The following is an 11,675-nucleotide window of genomic DNA, read 5'->3' on the forward strand; positions in this document are numbered from 1 at the left end:
CTTCCCTTTAATGTTTTAGTCTGCTAGAGAGAGATTTTCACACACTTATAAAGGGTGTTTCCTACTCCTCCCCAACCGATATGAGATTTCACAATCCACCCCCTTCAAGGTCTAGCATACTCGCTGGCACTTGTTCCCCTCTCCAATCAATGTGCGACCCCCCAATCCATACCCCTCTGAGGCCCATCATCCCTGCTAACACATCGTCCGGTGTCTACTTTGATACCATTTGTAAGAGTCCAAGCTCACCGCTAGCAGATATTATACTGTTTGGGCTTTCCCTCTACAGCTTTCCCTAAAAAAATTTAAAATAGTGTGCTAGAGAGAGATTTCCACACCGTTATAAAGAGTATTTCATTCTCTTTCTTAACAGACGGATGATCTCACATTTCATTAATTCCCTTTAAATGAAGTTGAATTTGATTTCATGAAAAGTTGTTTCATTACATCTAGAAAACTTAATGTTTACTCTTGACACGACTGCCCATAGTGGGTTGCTAAGACCATAACCTCAACCTTGGAACTTGTATCGATATCATAAAATATTACATAGTTCTATGATTTCCCTACAAACAACTTGATGGCTGAACTAAGCCAGCAGCAGTTCCATCAGCATTGCTACAAGAAGCTTCAGCTACGTCATTCTTGTAACTCAGCTTCACATTCTCGAGCGTTATCCCTCGGCATGGAAACTTCGAGCTACAATCGAATTTCATCGCAACTTGAGTGGCTGATGTACCGTGGATGTTTTGATAACTCACATTGCTAATTTCGACTCCAGAAACCTATTCGTAAGCGAATGAAATAAGATTTAGAAGTAATAATGATAGGATTTTGTATAGAGATGTCGATACACACCTGTCCTGGACAACCTTTGTTGTTGGGGCAGTAATTTTGGTCGATGATGATAGGATTTTGGACATTATTCATTATAATATCTTGAAAAAGAATGTTTCTTGCAAACCCTTTGCTTGGCTTTCCCCATGTTTTTATTCTCACGCCATTTTGAGTATTGGTGAACGTAGCTGTTTTCACTGTCACGTTCTGAACGCCATCCTCCTCCACGTCTTTTCCTAAACTCCCAATGCTGCACCAACCCAACCAAACAAATTGATATCACTAATGAAGCATATGGAGCTCAAAAAGTTTATTAAACTTCGAAAACAAGTACCTAATTCCATGTCCAGGTCCACAAGCAACATTCTCAATCCACAAATTGGACGTGCCAGGACTTATTGAAATGCAGTCATCGCCAGTGCTAATGCTAGATGAGATTATGGTGACTTGTGAAGATAGCGCTACGTGAATGCCATCAGTGTTCGGACTATTGCCAGCGGCTGAAATCTTGATTCCTTGCATTTTTACATTTTGACATCCATTGACTACGATGTGAAACATTTGACTATTGAGCGAGGTCAACCCACTCACAATTATGTTTTTTGAATTCGAAAATTCCAATGACTGTAGGGACACACACAAAAAAGAGGAAAATCATTGTATAAAATTGGTAAACTTTACTAATATATATATATATATATATTATTTACCGTGGCTCCAAGTGGACAACTCTCGTGTGAATTTTTGCAATCCCATAATCCAGCTCCTTGACCATCAAGAACGCCGCCAAAGACACTAACTCCATCAACATGTCTAAAAGTGATCCAATTTTCAACGCCATAGTCGGAGGGAGCGATGAGCGTGCCATCGACGTGCATGGTGATGTCGTTATTACTACAAGGGCCATTGAAAGTTGTAGTTGAGAGAGAAAATCTTCCCTTAGGAACATAAATTGTGACCGCGGTTGAAGCACGACAGGCACTAGTCCAAGCTGCCTCAAATGCCTTCGACATGTCGGTTTTGGAGTCGGGTTTGGCTCCAAAATCGACAACGTTGAAGGTAGTCGAGGAAACCGAGAAGAAGAAGAAGAAAAAGAGAGGCAAGAGAATGAAGGGGGTTGAAGGAATAGCCATAGGGGAAGAGTTGAGGGATATGGTGGTTGTGGGGAAGTTGTATGGGTTTGAAGGATTTATATGAAAGAGTACTTGATGGAGTGAAATGACGGATATGCCCTCACATGACTCTTCAACGGTTGGCGACTCATTCCCCGCTATGCGTGCCCTTGATTGCTAATCATAATGTCAAAATAATTCGGAGAAATAAAATATTTTCTTAAAATGTAAATTAAGATTTAAATATATTACTTTATTTTTGTACTAAAAAATAATAAAGAAAAAAAATTTATCCTTAAATTTATTTTTAAAGTTAAACCTTTAATTTTGTATTTAAGTTTTTTAAGAATTATTATTATTATTTTTTTCTTTCTCATAGGTTGGAAGTGTAATATAATGACGTAATTATTATTATTACTATTATTTTCTTTCTCATAGGTTGAAAGCTCAAAGCTTATTTTACTGTATTTTTCAAGTCTACTTACGAATATAGCTTTATATAGTTTCAAAATGAAACTATTAAAGGCATTCCGAGAGTTGTAACATTCATATTTTATAGTCATAATTAAATATTATGTAAATATAATCAAAAGTAAATAAAAAATCTTAAAATGTATTAATGAAATAGAATAACTCTAAATTACTCTAAATTGTAATCTACCCAAAATTTAAAACAATGAAACTTCATTCTTATTCCACGTGACATAAATTGAAATATCTTTGATAATTTCGACAACATTTCTTCACATCTTCATTGAAGTATATTGTATGATTAATGTCTCTTGGTTCATATCATTCTTCATTTCTTCAGGAAGATTCGTCCTCGAATTTATTTGTGAAACTTTGCTGCAAAAAATAAGTTATGGAAATACAAAAGACGTCACAACACTCTCTGACGTGTATACACTCAAGGAATTTTAGGTCACTCTATTTGCACTCATTTACACAAATGAAGCTATCGTTATCACCTCTCAAAATTTTCAATAGAGCCAAGATTCAATTTTAAACTCTGGGTCGATTATAAAATTAGGATATAAATCAATTAGGTAAAATAAAATAAAATTGGTTTACTTTGGATTAGGAAAAGGAAAAGGGGGTAGGACGGTAATTTCGCAAAGTGGGAGAAATATGGAGAGGAAAAAAGGGGAACAAATGGAACGGAAAATGTGGAATGGCGTAAGAGGCGGAGATAAAAACGGAGAAGAAATCGGCGGTGCCGTTTCCTGCCCTCCAAATTAAATACCAATTTTACCATTCCGACATGTCGTCTTGTCTTCGACCTAATTCTTGGGAATTACTGTAGCTTGGCGTAAGCATTTTACGTTTGCTTACCTCATTATTACTATTACAATTATTGATTAATTTAATTTTTATTTCTCTCTTTTTTTTTCAATTAATTAATTTTTTTATATTTCTTATATTTTGAATTTTGGAATTTCTTTTAATGTTTTATCCACAATTTAATTTCCATATTTTAGTATAAATTTAATATCAAATATTTTTAGAAATTAGTATATTAATAAAACTTAATTTTTTTACCAAACGTGAATTTACATATAGTTTTACATTGTTTATGGATAAAAATTAATGGATGAATTTATAATCCATTCCAATTTGATAAAATGGTAAGTTTAAGGTAAAAATGGATGAAAGATATTAAGTTGAGAGGTAATAAATGAGATTTAGTTTCTACTAAAAATACTAATTAAATTATATAACATTTCACACGAACTATAATAAAGTTAAAATTTTAAGGGAGCGAGTTTGTTGTGTAGGCTAGCTATTGAGTGGTCCCTTGCCACCTCTCAAGAGGGGTTTACAGTGCAACGGTCCTACTTAAAAGACCCTTGGTCATTTCTACGAGAAAATGACACCTAATAGCCCTGACCTGCTATCTTATTTTAGATCAAGTTTGATGGTATTTTCAATTTAGAGTATCTAGGGCATCAGAAATCATCTCTTATAGTATATAGTTCAAAATTTTCATTCTGGGGCATTTCAGACATTCACAAATATCGTCCATAACATGCTTATCATTTCCGCTCATTCCAATGCTCCAACATACCTTTTTCAAATATATGAAGTAGTTCATGTTTGCATGCTAGCATTTCTTAGCGATCCTTACAAGTACTACTCAAATAAATTCAAATGGCTACTTACATGGTCGTGCATGCGTTGCCTACTCCCGTTTCTCACTTGCTCAGTGTTCTAAATCTCCAAAAATTCCGCTCATTAGCCCTAATTCAAGTTATAATAGGCTTATCATTAAAATGAAAGCAAAACTTTTAAACAAAGGTTATATGAGTGAAAAATTACCCTTCACGTGCGGCTAGTAAGGCCTCTACACGCAATTACAACACCCGAGTTTGACACACATCTCATCCACAGTGAGCACATCCTCGCATCGAGCTTAGAAAAATGCTTCCAACGTTTAGTTTTCTTCTATTTATGTAGGGCCAACGTGTATCCTTCCTATAATCTTAATTGTTGGGAGTCCGCCTTCGAATCCTAGCTTTGGTAAAACATTCACCTATCGATTGTACATCGACCTGTCGGAAAATTCAAAACTCTCTCGCAAGCGTCTTTCTTAGGTTGGCATTTGAGACCTTGCTGGTTCGATTTTGGCTCATTCTTTTTATTGCATGTCTGCTCATTCTTTTATCTCTTAACAAAATCCAACAATTTGAAACTAAAAAAGGAAAGGTAATAAGGCTACCCTCTTGGCTAGGGTGTTATAGATAAGGTCTCTAACCCTAAACGGAGGATAAAAAGGAAAGAGGAGCTGGAAACCGAAGCTAGTGAGTGACCCCTCTTCTTCAATGGATATCTTTGTGTCTAATAATCTATTTTGAATGAAACCAATTCCTAGAACTTCATGGATGTCAAGGAACAAAGTTGAGAGGACCATTATAGAGGGTTGGTAACTCGAGTTTAAGGTGCTTGGAGGTAGGTCAAACATGTCTCATTCTTATCCACATGAAGAAGATGATAACATGGACGAATCGATTGATCTGGGCACGTCTTAATTTTTTGGACCGCTCTCAATTTTTAGCCTAGTTAACCTTCTTTAACAAGTCTGATTCAGTTCAAGGGATCTATCCAAAATATTTTCTTAAGCCGGTAATTGTAGGGATTGCTTGATGCCCTAGAAAATTAAGTTTACTTAGTATTAAGAGAATATGGAAAGATTATGATAAGAACCACGTATTAAGGACCTTAGGTTAAAATTGAGAACAAATAGAGGGAAGGTCACGGTTTCGTTTAACATATCTTATTCAGTTGAACCGGCCACATCATCGTATTCTTCATTTAGACAAGAAAGAAGACGCACGCATTTATGTGTGCCGTCGTTTGAAACTTCCCTCCTCCAGCTCCATACACAACATTTCTCCCCTCAATTTCTTCATGAAATTTAATGATGGTGTTATCAGGAAGAGCTAGGGATTGATTCATACCTTCTCGTGGATCGTAGACTAAGATATTTGCCTCCAAACTTCGTCAAAAATCTGATTTCTTGCCGGAGTTAGAAATAGAGGATTTCTTATTGGGTAGCCAATTCAGAGTTTTTAGGGCTCGACTTCTTTATGGAATCTTTTCCTTATTCTTCCCTCAAGCTAAAAGAATTGATTTGGAGGGACGTCTTTGAGTGCGAGACCTTAATTTTGAAAAATCGTCCTCCGTCTGCAACTCGCCCAAAAATGTGAAATTTCCTTTTCTTAGGCAGCTCATTCTATACGTTTAGCTCTCAATTCCTTCATCAAAGTTACTCAACTTAATCCTATGAAGCTAAAAGATTGCTTAATTTTAAGAGAAATGGATTGTAGGAGGGAATTCGATACTTACCCCCAAATTCTACCTGAATCTAATTTTCTTCCATTGGACACATTCTATGGAAATACTCCTTGGAGATGCAGAAACTGATTGGGATTGGTTTCACTCTACAAATTGGCTTGTATCCTCGTATTGGATTTTGAAGCTTTCTTTGAAGTTCTTTAATGGCGATCTCTATTGGAGGAATAGGTTCTGAGCTTTTTCAGCGCTCGATTTCTTCATAGAACTTGTGGGTAATCTTCTTTTGCAGCTGTGGAGACAAGTTTGAAGGAAAATGGTGGATAATTGCTCTCGAATTTGGAAGAAATCCAAGAGTAGGAGACCTAAAATCTAAACGACTATTACTTGTGATTGGGAGCTCAATTCAACTTGTTTCTTGTTCCATACTATTGCCCAACTTCAAAATTTATAGGGGAAGTTTAAACCACGTTGAAACCTCTAGAATCGTCATGATCTAGAGAATGAATTTTCTGGATTATCCGTCAGAAATATCCTATCCGATCAGCGAGCTACCGAATTCCAATTTGAATTTTAGCCGTTGGATGTGATGAGCTATGTGTTTTCTAGAAAATACTCAAATTTGGTGAAAATCCAATAGTTCGATTAGAATATTTTAGAGTTTTTTTTTTTAATGACGGTCCACTATCGCAGATCTGATTTTCTGATTTGTGGTATTTTCGTAATTATCTTGAAGTTTAGGAGCATTTTGGTCTTTTATCATTTTCTGAATATTTTACTATTATTTTTCTCAAAAAATCTAAAATTTTTGTAAAAATGTTTCATCTTGTGCTGGTCATTGTTTGGTTCTTGAGTAAAAACATCCTATTCTAGCCTAAGTCTAAAAAAAATACTACTACTCTATGCATGTGCCATGGTCTCAAGTTGTGATGTCGTCGTCAGCCGTACAGGAATGTCTTGCATTAACCTGAAATAGAAGTAGCACGTAGCTTGAGTATTTAAAGAAATAGTCAAGTGACTCCACTATTTGGGGTTAAATTCAAGAACATGCGAATGCAATGACGGGACTTATCATAACAGTTTATTTTTCTATGGTACTCTCCTAACGGGCAACTTGGATGTGTACCATATACTTTACACATGACCCACACGTGCAAGTGTGGACCCACCAGTTGGTTTGCACACCACTGGGCCCCTTTCCTTGTCGGGCGAGCATGCTCTGGTAGGTCTCTGTGTCAAACACCCATTAGAAGTAGTAGCTGTCACGGCAGCATTATGTAAAACATAATGGTCGTTCTTCTGCCTAGTAGTTTACGTGTCTGTACCATCTTGAAGGAATAAGGGTATCCCTCAATGCATGAGCACACGTAATGCATGAGGTCCCAATATTTTTTCATTTTCATTATCTTTTAATACAACCCCGCTAGCATTTCGTACATATTATATCGTTTATCATATCATTTCTCATATCATATGCATACGTCAGGGTTGAATTTCATGCTAGTTCGTTGTTTTGCATGTCAATCATATCATCATTCAGATTACATAAATATGTCATATCATGACGTCTCATGCTTCTAGACATAATAATTTTCATCATATACATATCATATGATAACATATATCACAACATATATATATATATATTATATATATATATATATATATATATATATATATATATATATATATATATCCGTCATTCACATGTCGTATCATAATCATAAACATTTCGTAATCATATTGTTTCCATATGCATGTTCTAGTTGTTTCCTAAACTTGTCATAGTCTTATCGTCCTTATACATCTCATAGTCGCATCATTTCATGAACATACATTAGTCATATTGTTTCCATATGCATATCCTAGCCATATCGATTCCTAAACTTGTCATAGTCTTATCATCCTTATACATCTCAAAGTCGTATCATGAACATACCTTAGTTATATCATATCCCAACATATCCTAAATCATATCGTTTCATTAACGTATCCTAGTCTTACCGTTACAGGAACATATCCTAACCATATCTTTCTATCAATCTATCAAAATCATATCCTCGTAGTCATATCATTTCCTTATGCATATCCTTAGACCTATAGTTACAGTATGTTTATCACATCCTTCTTGTATCCTATCATTGAGCACATCATACCGTAAGTATCATCATACAATTCACATATCATAACATATACATATGATATAATAATCATATCGATTCATAAACAATTCACACATATCAATATATGTGACACGTACAGAACCACGGGGCACATGTCAACATCAAATATAACCATGTCGATAGTAAGACCACTTACTCATTTAGCTTAAGCTTGTGTCACCAATTTGAAGTATTCTCTACTTTCTTAATCATCTCCAAAAGTCCACTTTCTTTCGTTCTTACTATGTTCTCAATTGTTTTTGGACCATTTTAATCCACTGTTTTTTTTTTCTTAAAAAAAAAAGTCCTATTGAACCTGGTCTCATTTTCTAATTTAAATAATTTCTATAAAATAAAAATAAAATAAAAATAAAATAAAAATAAAATAAAAAACATCATAATAAATTAAATATAATATAATGTTCCACCCATTTCTAAAACTTAAATTTTAATACTACAATAGAGTCTACACACTTTATATATCCATCTATATATATATACATATACACGTATACATGTGTATGGGGTCGGGATGGGGACAAAATCCAAATTAATGAAGATAAATCTCTCCTCAGTGCCTCCTTCATTCTTCGTTTAAACTAGATTTTTCGTCTTATTGGAGTCTGTCTCCACAAGTTCAATGTACATAATCATAGTCTATTAGACGTAAAATTTGTTACATTCGAAAATTATTATCTATGCAAAGTAATTATAAATTATTTCTAAATTTGAAAACCAATTTGACAACTTATTATTTTTTTACATATTTGCAAATAAAAATTCAAATAATTTTTTTACTATTAAGAATCGATTTAGTATGTGCAAGTGCGCTCCATCTCCTTTGCACAAACAACAGATTCTCTTCCAAATTTGACGCAAACAAACCCTTTCTTTTACTTTCTTTCTCATTTTCCTTTCAACTTTCTATATATCTATATATTCATAGATACTTTTCTCGAAAAATTAGCGTTTTTGTCCTTATAATCTCGCATCCCGTTTTTAAGTTGAAACAAAAATAAAATCGATCAACAGACAAATCTGTTTAGATATCAAATCACCGAGTATTATAATTATAATTGATATCTTATACACGAAATTAGACTTAGAATACCAAATGTTGGTATGAGTCAAACGATCCGATATATTAGAATTAAAAAGAGTTGAACGGTATATAAATAATAACAATATTAATACTTGAGACAAGCGATCAAAGTCTTCAAGTAAGTTGGAATTAGAGTAAAATTTATTATCCGTACCATCGAATGTCAGATTCTCGGATATTACTTAAATTTTTCGGATTAAGTCTTAGTATAACTTTTTAGGTATATTTTTTAAAATTAACAATTTAAATATCATTCTTAATTTGCTTATAAATATCACTCCACACCTCTTCAATTTTCCACCGCATTTTCTTCTCTTCATCTTATCACAAATACTTGTAATATTTTATTATGGCTCGTCTTGGATCTTTTCGGCTTCTTCTTTCCCTTCAACTTATGTTTTTGAACCATGCCTTAGCTACTGAATTAACATTTGATATTGTTAGTCTCGGAGCAAAGCTCGATGGAAAGACTGACATCTCGCCTGTGCTTCAAAAGGCATGGGATAATGTCTGTGGCTCGTCGGCACCAGCAACTATTTATGTGCCCAATGGCATATTCTACATTCAAAATGGGAGCTTTAATGGGCCTTGTAAGAATAATACTATTACTGTTCGCATCGAGGGCACTCTTGTGGCTTCTTCAGACATTCGGGTTCTAGCTAAAGCTCGATCTTGGATTGTGTTTAGGGACCTAAATGAGCTTTCCATTTCTGGTGGTGTTCTTGATGGGCGAGGAACTGACTTATGGAAATGTAAAACTCAGGGCAGAGTTGTCCCAATGGAGCCACGGTATGCAAAATTTAAGTTGAGTAAATATATAAAAAATTTTGAAAAGTTGTCTTGGACTAGAAGTTGAAAGAAAATGAATTAAATTGTTTACCATACTAATTTAAATTTGTACTAGTTCTCACTCTTGATTGTTTTAAATTGGTAGAATCTTGAAATCGTCGATGCACAAAACGTAAACATCAATGGATTATCTTCAATTAACAGCCAAATGTTCAGCATTGTGGTGCTTGGGTGCAAAAATGTGCATATGACAGGAGTAAATGTCTCGGCTCCCGACGATAGTCCAAACACTGATGGTATCCATGTGCAACAATCATTAGATGTGACCATCCTCAGCTCGAGCATTGGCACCGGTGACGACTGCATCTCAATCGGTTCAGGGACCTCCAACTTGTGGATGGAAAGTATTACATGTGGACCTGGACACGGAATCAGGTAGCTAAAGATAGAAGATGACAAACATGTTTGAAAATGGTTTTTTAAAGGATTTAAAAAGCTTTATTACATTCAAAATTATTTCACAAACATGCTTTTAATTATTAAAAATAAGATTTGATGATATGAAAATTAATTTTAAAAATATAGCTAGATGTTAAATCAAATTTAATGATTAAAAATATGTTACTTTAAACCTAAGAAAAGTGATTTAAACAATTTTAAAATTATCTTAGATCAAAATAATTATATAATATATTACCTTAGAATGAGGAAATTAAACCTAAAATTTTGTGTTTCATTGAATGTGTGTTCATACCATTGGGAGCTTGGGAAAAGAGGCTAATGAGGCTGGAGTGCGAAACGTGACAGTAAAATCATCTAATTTCACGGGGACTCAGAATGGAGTGAGAATTAAGTCGTGGGGAAGACCAAGCAATGGGTTCGCTAGATATGTTCATTTTCAACATATTATTATGGATAACGTGAAAAATCCTATCGTAATTGATCAAAATTACTGTCCACATCACCATGACTATCCCGGTCAAGTATATTTCTTCATTAATCCATGCATGTCAACTTTTTTTCAAATTATATTTAAACTTTAAATTTGATGTATAGAGCTTAAATTTTAGAATAGATTTCATTTTGTTAAGACGTGTTAAATTAAGAGACTTCTCTTTGCAAAATAAAGTTAAAACTTTATGGGTAATGAATTTAACGACAAAGATCTCGTATCATTAGAAATAGTTGCCCTAACTTAAGTAGATTCCAACTCTCGAGATAATGTGGGACTTTGAGAGCAATCCCAATAACATTAATATGTTATTGTTATATGTATATAGATCTTTTAGATGGATTTGTTTTAACATTTTTTTGGCTTCAGGTTTTAGTTTCAAAGCTTATCCTAGTTTAGGGTTTCGTTTAAAATTTAAAACAAGTTTACATGTAAAATATTTGAAAAATGACCTTATTTATTCCATTTTCATACCATATTTTGATGGTTCTTGTTTTCATGAATAGAATTCGGGAGTTAAAATCAACGAAGTAACATACGAAGACATCAAAGGAACATCAGCCACTGAAGTAGCAATCAATTTTGATTGTAGCCCAACAAATCTTTGCACTGGCCTGAGCTTGAAAGACATTAAACTGACTTGTAAAATCGTTGAAGCTTCATGCAAAAACGTCAAAGGAACTGCTTCTGGTGTGGTTGAACCTTCTAGTTGCTTAGCTAGGTAGTGTATTAGGAAGGAGGAGAATGATAAATTAGAATTTCAAGAAGTGTTTTGTAGCCAACAAATCTACCATCCAAGTATTAATAACGGTGATTAATTGGTATGAAAATTTATGTTGTCCTCTAAATTTGTTTTCTAGTTTACTTTAGTTTCTATTAATATAATTCCTCAAATTTAAAAGTTTAAATTCATTTGGTTCATCTTCCATTTT

At 34.1% G+C, this 11,675-nt stretch overlaps 1 protein-coding gene and 1 pseudogene across 1 annotated transcript; one reads left to right on the plus strand and one right to left on the minus strand.

The window, feature by feature from the left end:
- Nucleotides 1-402: 402 nt before the first annotated feature.
- Nucleotides 403-1,984, minus strand: LOC111776276 (polygalacturonase-like). Its single transcript, XM_023655687.2, has 4 exons — nt 1,548-1,984; nt 1,172-1,461; nt 859-1,087; nt 403-785 (listed from the first exon to the last, which is right to left on the minus strand). The coding sequence occupies exons 1-4, from the start codon at nt 1,968-1,970 to the stop codon at nt 567-569; spliced, it is 1,161 nt and encodes a 386-aa protein (XP_023511455.2). The 5' UTR covers nt 1,971-1,984; the 3' UTR covers nt 403-566.
- Nucleotides 1,985-9,351: 7,367 nt separating this feature from the next.
- On the plus strand, nt 9,352-11,468 carry LOC111776367 (polygalacturonase-like; annotated as a pseudogene).
- The last annotated feature ends 207 nt before the right edge of the window (nt 11,469-11,675 follow it).

Source organism: Cucurbita pepo, chromosome 15, assembly GCF_057944985.1.
Source record: "Cucurbita pepo subsp. pepo isolate OVF chromosome 15, ASM5794498v1, whole genome shotgun sequence".
Classification (NCBI taxonomy): domain Eukaryota; kingdom Viridiplantae; phylum Streptophyta; class Magnoliopsida; order Cucurbitales; family Cucurbitaceae; genus Cucurbita; species Cucurbita pepo.